Source organism: Bubalus kerabau, chromosome 1, assembly GCF_029407905.1.
Source record: "Bubalus kerabau isolate K-KA32 ecotype Philippines breed swamp buffalo chromosome 1, PCC_UOA_SB_1v2, whole genome shotgun sequence".
NCBI lineage: Eukaryota > Metazoa > Chordata > Mammalia > Artiodactyla > Bovidae > Bubalus > Bubalus kerabau.
The window spans coordinates 48625802-48640588 of record NC_073624.1 but is presented as its reverse complement, the minus strand read 5'-3'; the positions used below and the strand labels follow the sequence as shown (position 1 = coordinate 48640588).

At 42.6% G+C, this 14787-nt stretch overlaps 1 protein-coding gene across 6 annotated transcripts in view; it reads left to right on the top strand.

Moving 5' to 3' along the window:
- The window catches only part of HMGXB4 (HMG-box containing 4), a 35680-nt gene extending 22988 nt beyond the window's left edge, over positions 1–12692 (top strand). For 4 of the 6 annotated variants that reach the window (XM_055574668.1, XM_055574662.1, XM_055574643.1 and 1 more), the window contains 5 exons: positions 137–201; positions 1422–1527; positions 1983–2152; positions 9985–10107; positions 10574–12692. In XM_055574668.1, the coding sequence (XP_055430643.1) occupies positions 137–201; positions 1422–1527; positions 1983–2152; positions 9985–10107; positions 10574–10618 (509 nt within the window). In that variant the 3' untranslated portion in view covers positions 10619–12692. The remainder of the gene's footprint in view (positions 1–136; positions 202–1421; positions 1528–1982; positions 2153–9984; positions 10108–10573) is intronic. The other 2 variants (XR_008712358.1, XR_008712354.1) reach the window with 2 other exon arrangements.
- The last annotated feature ends 2095 nt before the right edge of the window (positions 12693–14787 follow it).

Sequence of the window (14787 nt, the reverse complement as noted above, 5' to 3'; positions counted from 1 at the left end):
AAAGAATCTTGTGCTATTTAAATCTGATCTTCAAAACCCTCTTCCTAGTTTTTGTTCTGTTCGGCCTTCTGTTTTGTTTATGGTTAAACCTTTACTGTATTCAGTTTTCCTGGGTTTTTTTACTCTTTTGTGCCAGATTTTGGGGAACTGAGTAAAAAACTGGCTGAGGTGTGGAAGCAGTTGCCAGAGAAGGACAAACTGGTAAGCAGACTTACCACAGACACGTTTTCATTGCTCTGTCCTCCAGCGTGTGTGATCCTCCTGTGTTGTTGTTGTTGTTCAGTTGTTCAGGCGTGTCTGACTCTTGCTTCCCATGGCCTGTACCCCACCAGGCTCTTCTGGCCATGGGATTTCCCAGGCAGGAATACTGGAGTGGGTTGCCATAGCCTTCTCCAGGGGATCTTCCTGACCCCAGACTCAAACTCATGTCTCCAGCATTGGCAGGCAGATTCTTTTACCTCTGAGCCACTGGGGAAGCCCGAAATCCCAAACACTGAAAATAGGGAAAAAAAGAAAAATTATAGATTGGTGGAAAATGGCTTAGAGGGCAGTGAACAAGTTGGTGCCAGTTCACTCTAGGTGAGGATTTAGCTGCAGGGAGGCTGTCTTCTAACCTCATCTAATTTTTTTTCTCAGCAACCTTACATTTGAGCCAAAAGATGACCTACCTAGGGCAATGATACGTGTTAAAAAAGGGTCTAAAGTCAGAGCCCCTGACTATAGCTAGTAGTTAGCTGTGGTCTGAGAACTGAGGAAAGAGGTCCATAGTCACAGCAAATAATAAAAACATGGGACAGTGTTTACTAGGAAGATAGGTTCTGGGTCATCACCTCCATCAACCATTACCAAATAATATACCGCCCTATCAAAACACTAATAAGACAATGATAAATAGTCATACCTGAATCACTCACAGTCACTTACAGTTAGATGATATAAAGGTGGTCTAGGAATTAGAATTTCCATTTTGCTTTATTTAAGGTACTGCTCATCTAGGTGAGATGACATATATTTTTCACCCAGGTAGATTATCTTTAGTTTCTGAGTTTTGTGTAATTGTTATCCTACTGTTGGTGTTGCAAGCCGACAGGTTAGAAGAAATATTTAAACCAGATGGACATAAAGGTGAGCCAGAGGTTTCCTCTGTGGTTTTACATTCCAGCCTTAGTTAGAGGGATCGCAGAGTGAATGCTGCCGTCTGAGCGGTAGGGCTGAAGGACGTGCCTGGTCCTCGCCTGGGATGCTGCTGTCACCACTGCCTGAAGCCTGTGCAGTGACCTTCCAGCTTAAAAAGAAACGCTAATCCTCTGTCTGCTCCCCTCCACTGTTCCTTTTCTTTTCTTCATTCTGTTCTTCCATGACTGTTTTCCCTTTCAGTTTTTTGCCCTTTGAAATGTATTTTTGCCCTGATCTGATTGCAGGTTTGGAAGCAAAAAGCTCAGTATCTACAACACAAACAGAACAAAGCAGAAGCTACAACTGTGAAAAGAAAAGCATCCAGCTCAGAAGGTTCCGTGAAAGTGAAAGGTAATGACCACATCCTTCTCCTCTTGTCATTTGCTTCCCCACAGCTTTGTGAATTTTGCTTCTTTACTAAGAAATGGGGAGAGTGGCCTATATTTGAAGCAGATCTTGATATCCAGATACCAGATAATAAAGGTTGGCCCCAATATTTAGAAAATGTTAAGTCAGAAGTCAGCACACTTTTCTGTAAAGGACCAGAAAATACATATTTTAGGTCTGAGATCCATATGCATTCTGTGTCACGTATTTTTCTTTATTTCTTCTACAACAACCATTTAAAAATCTAAAATCATTCTTAGCTCACAGGCCACACAAAGTAAATTAGCCAGATCCAACCCACAGTCTATAGTTTTAGCATATGCCTGGTGGAGCTCATGAAAAGGGAAAACCGGGAAGAACAGTTTTGTGGTACAAGGCCCTGGGCAAGCTTTATCACTCTGTTTCTTCTCTGTTCTCAGCTTCTTCTATAGGAGTACTGTCACCCCAGAAGAAATCCCCACCCACCGCCATGCTGTTACCTGCCTCGCCAGCCAAAGCTCCTGAGACAGAGCCCATTGATGTGGCTGCTCACCTCCAGCTGCTGGGAGAGTCCCTGAGCCTCATCGGACACCGCCTGCAGGAAACTGAGGTAAGGGCACCGTCAGCAGCAAGCTCCAGCTGCTGGTACAGTCTGGACCCATGTGCTCATCCACATACATGCAGTGAGCGGCGGCTGTGTGCTGCCATACCAGTGCTCGGGATACAGTGATAAGGAGGGGTGGCAGTGTTCACTGCAGCACCGCTTACAGTAGCCAGGACATGGAAGCAACCTGGATGCCCACTGACAAATGAATGCATAAAGGAGTTGTGGTACGTGTATACAGTGAAACAGTAGTCAGCCACAAAAAGGAACAAATTTGAGTCAGTTGTACTGAGATGATGAACCTAAAGCCTGTTATACAGAGTGAAGTACATCAGAAAAACAAACACCATTTATTAATGCATATATATGGAATCTAGAAAAATGTTACTGATGAACCTGTTTGCAGGCAAGACTAGAGACACAGACATGGAGAGCAGACCTGTGAACAGAGTAGGGCAACGAGAGGGCGGGACAAATTGAGAAAGCAGAATTAAAATACATACCTTCAGTTCAGTTCAGTTCAGTCGTTCAGTCGTGTCCGACTCTTTGCGACCCCATGAATTGCAGCACGCCAGGCCTCCCTGTCCATCACCATCTCCCAGAGTTCATTCAGACTCACGTCCATCGAGTCGGTGATGCCATCCAGCCATCTCATCCTCTGTCGTCCCCTTCTCCTCCTGCCCCCAATCCCTCTCAGCATCAGAGTCTTTTCCAATGAGTAAACTCTTTGCATGAGGTGGCCAAAGTACTGGAGTTTCAGCTTCAGCATCATTCCTTCCAAAGAACACCCAGGGCTGATTTCCTTCAGAATGGACTGGTTGGATCTCCTTGCAGTCCAAGGGACTCTCAAGAGTCTTCTCCAACACCACAGTTCAAAAGCATCAATTCTTCGGCGCTCAGCCTTCTTCACAGTCCAACTCTCACATCCATACATGACCACTGGAAAAACCATAGCCTTGACTAGACGGACCTTTGTTGGCAAAGTAATATCTCTGCTTTTCAATATGCTATCTAGGTTGGTCATAACTTTTCTTCCAAGGAGTAAGCGTCTTTTAATTTTATGGCTGCAGTCACCATCTGTAGTGATTTTGGAGCCCAAAAAAATAAAGTCTGACACTGTTTCCCCATACCTTGCTGCTGCTGCTGCTGCTAAGTCGCTTCAGTCGTGTCCAACTCTTTGTGACCCCATAGACGGCAGCCCACCAGGCTCCACTGTCCCTGAGATTCTCCAGGCAAGAACACTGGAATGGAGTGCCATTGCCTTCTCCCCATACCTTACCGTACATAAAATAGATAGCTAGTGGGAAGCTGCTGTGTAACACAGGGAGCTCAGTCTGGTGCTCCGTAACAACCTAGAGGAGTGGGATGAGGTAGGTGGTGGAGGAGAGGTTCAAGAGGGAGGGGAGATGTGTATACCTGTGGCTGATTCACATTGTTGTATAGAAGAAGCCATCACAACATTGTAAAGCCATTATCCTCTAATTAAAAATAAATAAAATTTTTTAAAGAAATGGGATGGTAACAGAAATACCTAGAGCCAGACATCCTGGAATGTGAAGTCAAGTGGGCCTTAGAAAGCATCACTACGAGCAAAGCTAGTGGAGATGATGGAATTCCAGTTGAGCTATTTCAAATCCTGAAAGATGATGCTGTGAAAGTGCTACACTCAATATGCCAGCAAATTTGGAAAACTCAGCAGTAGCCACAGGACTGGAAAAGGTCAGTTTTCATTCCAATCCCAAAGAAAGGCAATGCCAAAGAATGCTCAAACTACCGCACAATTGCACTCATCTCACATGCTAGTAAAGTAATGCTCAAAATTCTCCAAGCCAGGCTTCAGCAAAACATGAACCGTGAACTTCCTGATGTTCAAGCTGGTTTTAGAAAAGGCAGAGGAACCAGAGATCAAATTGCCAACATCCGCTGGATCATGGAAAAAGCAAGAGAGTTCCAGAAAAACATCTATTTCTGCTTTAGTGACTACGCCAAAGCCTTTGACTGTGTGGATCACAAGAAACTGTAGAAAATTCTGAAAGAGATGGGAATACCAAACCACCTGACCTGCGTCTTGAGAAATTTGTATGCAGGTCAGGAAGCAACAGTTAGAACTGGACATGGAACAACAGACTGGTTCCAAATAGGAAAAGGAGTACGTCAAGGCTGTATAATGTCACCCGGCTTATTTAACTTATATGCAGAGTACGTCATGAGAAACGCTGGACTAGAAGAAACACAAGCTGGAGTCAGGATTGCCGAGAGAAATATCAATAACCTCAGATATGCAGATGACACCACCCTTATGGCAGAAAGTGAAGAGGAACCAAAAAGCCTCTTGATGAAAGTGAAAGTGGAGAGTGAAAAAGTTGGCTAAAAGCTCAACATTCAGAAAACGAAGATCATGGTATCCAGTCCCATCACTTCATGGCAAATAGATGGGGAAACAGTGGAAACAGTGTCAGACTTTATTTTTGGGGGCTCCAAAAATCACTACACATGGTGACTGTAGCCATGAAATTAAAAGACACTCCTTGGAAGGAAAGTTATGACCAACCTAGATAGCATATTCAAAAGCAGAGACATTACTTTGCCAACAAAGGTCCATCTAGTCAAGGCTATGGTTTTTCCTGTGGTCATGTATGGATGTGAGAGTTGAACTGTGAAGAAGGCTGAGCGCCAAAGAATTGATGCTTTTGAACTGTGGTGTTGGAGAAGACTCTTGAGAGTCCCTTGGACTGCAAGGAGATCCAACCAGTCCATTCTGAAGGAAATCAGCCCTGGGATTTCTTTGGAGGGAATGATGCTGAAGCTGAAACTCCAGTACTTTGGCCACCTCATGTGAAGTGTTGACTCATTGGAAAAGACTCTGATGCTGGGAGGGATTGGGGGCAGGAGGAGAAGGGGACGACAGAGGATGAGATGGTTGGATGGCATCACCGACTCGATGGACGTGAGTCTGACTGAACTCCGGGAGTTGGTGATGGACAGGGAGGCCTGGCGTGCTGCAATTCATGGGGTCACAAAGAGTCGGACACAACTGAGCGACTGAACTGAACTGAAAGATTTGGAAGCTGGCTCTCAAAGCTTACACTGATACTTTTCTGTTGAAACAATGACACAAAAGAAAATTACCCTGACACTTCCTCTCCCTCCCCTCTTTATAGAAAAATAATTGACATATAACCCTACAACTCACTTTTATTTTTGAAAAATGAGTCCAAATCCCATGGAAACTTTCATCATTTTTACTTCCAAGAGAGTTTGGATTTTTCTGTGCATTTCCAGCAAGGTTTTGAATAGACAGGTTAGATTATCCAGGGGAGTCAGAGTTCCTCTACAGCTTTGAAAATAGGTAGCAAACGGGGAGATTGAGGTGTCCAAGCTCTTCATTACTCTGCACTTGAATTATACAGTGTTGTATACCCTAAGGAGATCTTTGTCCTTTTAAGCTTCAGTTTCAAAATCACTTAACCTGCAAAATTGTCATGTCCCATTTCTGTTACCATATTCCACTTCTAATCATACTGCCCCCTGGCTAACTCAGTGGTGTAGGATTTCAGGTTTCCACTGGGTCCTAGTAGGACATTGCAGCCAAGACATCAGTCTCCGTTCCTAAAGCCATTTTTAAGCTGAGAAGTCAGCGTAAAAATATAAAACTACCCACTTGCTTTTATGTGGAAGTTGAATTATTATTCAACAAATAAAACGCCAGAGGCCACAAGAGATGAAGCTTTGTCTAAGTTCTTTGGCTAATTTCTCAAAATTTAATAAGTGTCACAAACAGACACTTCCTGGTAGGCTAGGATATTTGAATGGATATAGATATTTCTAGAAGAAAATATTCTGGAATCCTTACTTATTTTTCATATTTAGATATTCTTATGTTTCCTAAAAAGTTACAGTGACTGTAGCCATGAAATTAAATGTTACTTGCTCCTTGGAAGAAAAGCAATGTCAAACCTAGACAGTGTATTAAAAAGCAGAGATATTACTTTGCCAACAAAGGTCTGTATAGTCAGTACTATGGTTTTTCCAATAGTCATGTATGGTTGTGAGAGCTGGACAATAAAAAAGGCTGAGCACTGAAAAATTGATGCCCTCAAACTGTGATGCTAGAGAAGACTCTTGAGAGTCCCTTGGACTGCAAGGAGATCAAACCAGTGAATCCTAACGGAAATCAATCCTGAATAGTCATTGGAAGGACTGACGCTGAAGCTGAAGCTCCAGTTCTTTGACCCACCTGATGCAAAGAGCCTGACTCACTGGAAAAGACCCCTATGCTGGGAAAGATTGAAGGCAGGAGAAGGGGATGACAGAGGAAGAGATGGTTGGATGGCATCACCAACTCAATGGACGTGAGTTTGAGCAAACTCCAGGAGATGATGAAGGACAGGGAAGCCTGGCATCCTGCAGTCCTTGGGGTTGCAAAGAGTTGGACACGACTGAGCGAGTGAACAGCAATAAAATTCACCTCCCATATTACAGATTTTCCCTGCCATTTCCTTTTAGTTTAGCAAATACTTGTTGAATACTTAGGCATAATTCCAAAAACTGGGAGGAGGAGAATTCCTAATAGCTTCCTGATGATTTCATATCATCAAGAAACTTGCAGTGTAACTGGAAAGATAAAATAGGTACAAAATGAGCAAATAAAACAAGCCAGCTTCTGTGAGCAGTTGCCATGGGAGGGTTACATGTCCATATTGACTGGAAAAGGGAAAAGAACGTTGCAGACCCTCTATTCCACTTTTTTTAAAAACATAAGGCACAGTCTTATTGAGATATAACTGTCATGGCTCAGACTATGAAGAATCTGCCTTCAGTGCAGGAGACCCAGGTTCAGTCCCTGGGTTGGGAAGATCCCTGGAGAAGGGAATGGCAACCCACTCCAGTATTCTTGCCTGGAGAATTCCATGGACAGAGGAGCCTGGCAAGCTACAGTCCATGGGGTCGCAAAGAGTTGAACATAACTGAGTGACTAACACAGCAACAGCCATAAAGTTTACCCTTTTGAAATGTAGAATTCAGTGGCTTTTAGTATATGCACAGATTTCTGGCTCCATTACTACTGTCTAATACCAGATCATTTTCACTATCCCCAAGAGAGACCCCATATGTATCTGCAATGGACTTCCCTGGTGACTCAACAGTAAAGAAGCTACCTCCCATTGTAGGAGACAAGGGTTCAGCCCCTGGGTCAGGAAGATTCCCTGGAGAAAGGAATGGCCACCCACTCCAGTATTCTTGCCTGGGAAATTCCATGGACAAAGGAGGTTGGCAGGCTACAGTCCATGAGGTTGCAAAGAATTGGACACAATTTAGTGACTAAACAGCAACAGTGTGTCAGCAGTAAGCAGTATTCCCCTTCTAATCCACCTCTCCCCAGACTTTAATCATTTGCATAGATCTTCACAAGTTTGCGATTTCCTCAGACCACTTATACTGTTATCTACTGTGTGTTTTTATTTAAATACATTTACCCATGCTTTCACAGTGATACCCTGGATATCACAAGTGTGGTATTCTAATCTTTTTTCTAATGTACATTGGAAAAATGGATGTGCATTATCAACTGATTAATGTTCACCTGTATGCCACCTGAAATTAGTAAACTACTACACTTCAAGGAGCATTGATTTATACAGTTGCTCGTTTAAAATTGAATATCTGAAGCCTAATAAAATTGTGACCATTATCATAAGTCTACACAGCTCACTGTGAACAGGCTCAGCTTGCCCCACTGTGCAGCCTGCTGTCATTCTACAGCTCCGCCACCTGAAGCAGTTAGAGCAGTAGTCGAGAGCAGAGTGAGGGGGTCAGGAGAGGCTCTGAAAGGGAAGTGGGGTTCCATCAGGACCCGGAAGGACAGGCAGGACTTGCATCATGGAGATGGCGTCCTAAACCAAGACCACAGTGCACATGTGCTTCTCAGCCATGGCGTCTTCTGCCGAGATGGGTCAGAAGAGACCCAGTGGGGCTCTCAACCCCCATTCCTACCTTCACCAGATCTTTTAACTGTTTTATGTATTAGGGTTCCACTTGAGGTTTTATTTTCAAAGGGTTTTATTGCTTAAATGATGAGAAACTAGAACATCCAGCACCCAAGGTGGGGGAAGGCTGAACTATGAAGGGCCCAGCACAAGTTGCGGAAGGAAATGACAGCTCAGGGGCTTTGGGGATGTTTTGAGTAGAAGGAATGATCACAGCTCTCATCTGATTTTCTTTGAGAATATCTTCTACTTTAGATTGAGAGTGAAGACACCAGAATTAGGGAAAAGTTATAACAATAGTCTAGACATGACAAAGATTTGAATTTAATTCAAATATTTATTGGGGGATATTATACTATACAGAACCCCAGTAGTTATTGGGAGGATATAAAAAAGAATAGGACTTGGTTTCTGCCCTCAGGATGCTTATTAGGAGAGTCAGACAGAAAATATTACCTATAATTAACTGTAAAAGTATGGAGTAATACTATTAATTGCTATCTTTCATTGAACTCGCACTCAGGCAGCTTTGCGAGTACTATACATGGAGTCTCTCATTTAATTCACATTGCGTGTTTTGTAAAACAGAATTTGTGTTCCCTTATTTTACAGAAGGAAGAATAGACTTTGAGATTAAGGAACTCTCTCTGGAATTTAGCCCCTAAGTGCTGAAATGGAGCCTTGAGTTCGGTGGCATGACCTCAGGGCCCATTCTTATAACCTTTTGCTTTATTTTCTGACTTGGAAGTAGGGGAAGACATTGGACGAGGAGAATGAAGGGAAAGAAAAGTCAGTGGTGGCATGGCCTTGAGACTCGGCAGGTGTGTGGGTGATGATGACTTTAGCAGAGGAAGGAATGCTAGGAGGAACGGTAGGTTATTTCTCTTTACAGTGTGTTGAGATTGAAAAATACCCAAAACGGAAGATCTAGCAGGAAGCCTGAAATGCAGTTTTGGAGATGAAGATGTTGGTAATACTAGTAAGCACTGTGGATACTTTCTGAGCAGTTACCAGGTAGCAAGAACCACCCCCAAGTACTTTACATCTGTTATCTCACTTAATCCCCTCCTTGCTGCAGATGCTGTTAGTACTGTCTGTTACAGGCACAGCATAGAAAGCAACTTGCCCCTTTCAGTGAGTGGGATAGCCAGGTTCTGAACCCAGCTGTCCGAAGCCCAGAGCTCCTTCTCTGACGGACTCTGCTACACTGCCTTCTAGGTCACATATCCTCACAGTACTCCTAGTTGAAGCAGATTACACAAGAGCTTGGCAGCAGTATTTGCAGCAAGCAATCTTATTTCTTATCTCTTTGAATCACAGAGATAACAAACGATATGAATTCTAGAAGAGGTTAAATTTTAAAAAGAACAGAAAAGTGGTATCCTCACCTGTCAAAAAGCTACATATGTGGAGAATTTGTGTGTGTGTGTGTGCTTATATTAAACATTAACATGTAGAATTCTCATGGTTATCACATTTGAGCTATATTTGTGGAGTTCATGAGAAAAATAACTTTTGCATTCATGACCTCTACAAATCTTGCCAGCAGTTATCTACAATAGGTGAGGCCTTTTTAAATATTTTTAAGTGTAGGGTTGTTCCCCCCCACCAGCCCCCACTCTTCTTAAGTGACCAACCCAAGGTCTCACAGAGGATACAACGGGTTAGAAATATAGACAGGAAACCTGGAATGTATTGAGTTACCAAAGCAGAAAGCTTCCATTTCTGCTGCAAGTTTCCTGGAACTGCCCCAGACTCAGAGAGCCATGCGAGGAAGTACCCAGGGCCTGGAGGGAGCCTCATGAGTGTGATGTAGGCTGCAACCTCCTCCTCTCACGCTCTTCCTTTCAGGGCATGGTGGCTGTGTCCGGCAGTCTGTCCGTGCTTCTGGACTCCATCATCTGTGCGCTTGGCCCCTTGGCGTGTCTGACCACACAACTACCTGAGTTGAACGGCTGTCCCAAACAGGTCTTGGTAAGTTTCCTTGTTTCCTGGGATTTAGGAGGGGCCAGACCCTTGGGAGCCCTGTCAGGCACAACCTCTTAAAGCTCCCTGGATACCGCACTGCTGTCAGCCGACGGAACGTGACACTGTTGAATGTGCGCTGGACCCTCAGTGAAATTGCAGACACGCCATTTCCTAAGATTTCTCTCCTTTGGAGAGAAGCAGCGTAGCCCCTAAGGCACTGCACCGCCTGTGTTTCCTATTTGCTCTTCCAGAGATGAAGAGAGTGTGAGTCTGCTGCCACTGCTTTACTAGGATTAATGGGAGATGTCAGCAGAAAAGCTCCCAGCATAACAGACAACAGAATACCATCTTCTCCCCCGTTTTCTCTAACTCCAGACTCCTTTTCTGATCTCTCTCCCCTAAACAAAGAACTATGTCTCAGGGAACTAAGGTAAAGTACTCTTCGACTGAAACTTTTCCCCTTGTTTTGCAGTCAAACACACTAGACAACATTGCTTACATCATGCCTGGACTGTGACAGCAAAGACTCTTGGGACAGAAACCTTATCCTGCCCTGTTGCTGGCTTGTGTGTATGTGACTGTTCCAGATCCCTTCACTGGCCTCTGGGTGTAGGTTTTAAATTTTTATATATATGCACATATATATATATATATGTAAAATGTAAAATATATACATAGGACTGTAAGTACTTTGCTTTTAATAATTTTATGAAATGGCAAAGGTTTAGCCAAGATGAAACCTTGGCATGAATATGGGCTTGGAATTCTTTCTTCTCCTGTGGTGGATAAATCTGCCTTAAAAAATCAATGTAACTTGGGGGCTGGGGGCTAGTTTTGGATGCCTAGTGCATCACGGTAAGGTTGGCTAAAATGTGATTTTTTTCCAAACTCAGTTGTACCTCCAGACCCATCACTGACCATTTGCCTTACCTGTCTTACAGTCTGAAATGTAATGGGAAAGATTATGGGAAGACGTCAGTTAACTGAAAATACAAAGCTTTTCAACTTGAAGTGACCTAGGTGGGAGGCGATAACATCGTTCCCATCTGAAAGTTATTGTGATGGCCTAAGTGAACTTAGTAGAGGGTTCATTCCAATTCCTGCTCTATCGGTGTCCACGTCTCAAAACTTACTGTAATCATTGGTACCATTGGCAGCCTCTGTCGGCCAAGGAGTTTTGTGAGCCCTGGAGTGGGTAAAGCCATCAGTGTCACCAGTTGCACAGTCTGTACTGTGAACTGACCCAGAGCATTTGGTCTGCAGCACTAAGAGCTGGTATCTTCCATGGGCAGCATCAGCTCAGCTCACAGTTCTCCCGCTTGGTTGTCGGGCGCATGTAGAAGGTGAGCTTTGCCCAGCCTAATTCCTGGGATCTTCTCTTTGGCTCCCCTGCTGGCCAGATACATGGCGTTTCGCATTCCACACATAAGCGAATTGCAAAAAAAAAAAAAGTACTGTGTTCTCATGTAGGTTTATTTATGTGCGAGTATGAATGTGTTTTAATTATGTGTATTTAACTCTTTAAACTCCCTTAGATTTTAATTTATCCTGTAAATTTCTGTATATATAATTTAAAAAACAAGAGCCTCCACCAGCAACAGCATGTGGAAGAGACTAGATTTGTCATTTCTTCCCCCGCTCCTTCCTCTGGCCTCCTCTGCAAACTCCAGATCACCCACTCTTTAAGGTATCGTGCCTCAAGACGGAATCATTATGTTGGGATTCTAGTTCTTTACAATTAAATAATGTCAAGAAAGTAAAATAAAAAGGAATGTTACCATTCCCAGCTGCCCTCATTTCCAAAGAACCAGATTTTGCTTCCCAGTTCCAAAGAAAACAGTTGAGCCCTTCAGGGTTGTTTTTAAATTTGGTGCAAGAGTCCACATCAAAACCAAGCTCTGAGGTGACTGCTTGCTTCCCTTGGCCTGGATGGAGCAGAGGCATCAGAGTCGATCTCTGAGGATAGTGCCCCCAGGCCTGCATCCTGTGTAACTCCTTTCATCCTTCCTTCCCATCCATGTGGTCACAGGACTGTGTTCCTTAAAGGTATTCTGGCTACCGAATGCCTTTCTCACCTCAGAGCAGTTTTGAGATTGAACTGGGGAAACAGAAGGGAACAGGAATGTCTGGGAACCAAAATTACGAAGAGCAGAAGTCCTGGTTTGATTTCGTGTGTCAGCGGTTGTTGCACACCTCCTCTCTACCCAGGTCAGTCTCCTGTTGGACACAGGGTATCAGGGAAGGGGCCTCGGAGACATGGATGAGTACAGAAAGAAGTCAGTCCCACCATCATCATTTGTACACATTAACGACGTCTTGACGAGAGCCTGCTTTTTGTTTGTTTGTTTTCCTTTAAAGTCCAACCCTATTGTATTTGTATTTAAAATTTGTACACATTTGTATAATAATCTGTTCCTTGTGGTATTTGGTACTATTAGAGGAAAAACTTTGGATTCAGACCTTCTTGCAGTTTTTATATCATTGTTTTATTTTGTTTTTTAAATAAATTCTAGCAGTTTGATCCAAATCCCATTACAGTTGTATAAAGAAATAAAATTTTGTACTTATATTATTAAAAATCACATTTTTAATATTTGTAGTCCAGTGTCAGCTATCTTTTTCCTGTGGCAAACCAAAGTTCCTATGAAATTTTAAACCTGTCTTTCATATTAAAAAAAAAAAAAAAAAGCCCATCTGGAATAGAGGTCAAGTTTCTGATCAAAGCTATCTTCCTAACAAACATCTTGCTCTGTTTCTATTAACTTTTACATTGAGGACTTTCATCTTCTCTTTTGCTAATTGCAAAGCCAGTGGCTCTGTAAGTGTAGCTATATTCACTGGCAAATGAAATTGTATGCACATTACATTGTTGGCCTAAGTCAAATATCTATCAGTCTTGTATAAGAGTTGCATTCAAATTGTGTGCTAAATCATGTGTTTCAGTACTGTCCTGATTTGCTGAGTTACACTGGATTGGATAAATCACTTAATTTTATAGGTATCTGCAGTCCTGTCTATAAAAGTGTTAATGTCACTTCCCTGTCTCCAAGCCTTGCAGCCAGCCAGCCTGACATGTATGTTTAGTAATACTGTGAACATCTAATATATGAGATTAGACCTTTCAAGGTAAAGTTTTCAACACAAACACAAGATGTTAACAGTCATAAATAGTAAAATATTATGATTGGCTTTAAGGCTCACTTCTTACAGAGAGGCAGCAAGAAAGAGATCACCATATTGCTGAATGAAGAGTGCTTTGCATATTTTATTGCACTTAATCCTCCCCCAAAGATTTATAAATATTATCCCCTTTTACAAATGAGGAGACAGGTACAGGAAAGCACTTTCCCTGAGTTTAAACAGCTAAGTAAATGGCAAAGCCAGAATAAGCACACTGGAACAGCAAACCCCAAAGCCGAGGCTCTCTTCTACCCCATGCTACGCTATGCTAAGTCACTTCAGTCGTGTCCGACTCTGTGCAACCCCATAGACGGCAGCCCACCAGGCTCCCCCGTCCCTGGGATTCTCCAGGCAAGAACACTGGAGTGGGTTGCCATTTCCTTCTCCAATGCATGAAAGTGAAAAGTGAAAGTGAAGTCGCTCAGTCGTGTCTGACTCTTAGCGACCCCATGGATTGCAGCCTACCAGGCTCCTCCATCCATGGGATTTTTCCAAGCAAGAGTACTGGAGTGGGGTGCCATTGCCTTCTCTGCTCTTCTACCCCAAGCCACCTTCAAATTTAAATTGTGTATGTAATTCATCGGAATCCTCTCCATTATCTGCAGTCCTGAGCAAATGTGATTGCAGGAAAACTATCAGAACTATACATTGTCCAAATGTTCTTTTGTCCTAGCTGGACTTTACTATAGGGATCTCACTTTTCTTGTCATACTGTGGTCTTTAAATTTTGGAAGCAGAGTATCTTCATTTTTTTTGTTTAAATGTACTTAAAGGTTATAATCAATTATATTACATTTATGCATTGTCAGTCTTGAGGGACTTCAACATTTTTATCCATAGTAAGGCATTTGATATTGATATTGCTAAAATGCTTAAAAGGAAAAATTAAAACAGACTATTTACTAAATGAGTTTGTTACCTGTTAGGAAATAGTTTAAAGACATAGTTTTGTACTGCACTTAACGTTTGCCATTTACTTTACTATTCACTGTATTGACAAAATCTACACACTTCCATTTCTAATTTAATAGCTGTACAACTTTCTGTCTGCATGGAGTTAATATAATTTCACTCCCTGTTTGGGGGTATGTGAGTTGTTTCTGCTTTCTTACCATGAAGGATAAAACTTAACGGCTGTTCTATTCTCTGTAGTAAAGCCAAGATCTGCCTATAATCACTTCAAACCAGAGTGATGCAAGAAGGCAAGAACTTCCAGTCATCCAACATAGTGATATTAAAGATTAATGGAAGAATCCAAAGGAAAATCATGCTAAATACTTGCCATACTAACAAGCAATATGCTTAAATGAAAAAAAACATGGAAGGTACCTACCTGACATGAAAATCATCATAAGTGCACATCCCCCCTTTATAGGCTAAATGCCATTGCTAATTTAAATTTTCAAGCATTAGTCATCATGCTGGACAACAGTGAGAGAAACAGACATAGCATCCCAGCCTCAAGGAGCATCTAGACTACTGGGGGACTGGTTATATATTAACATG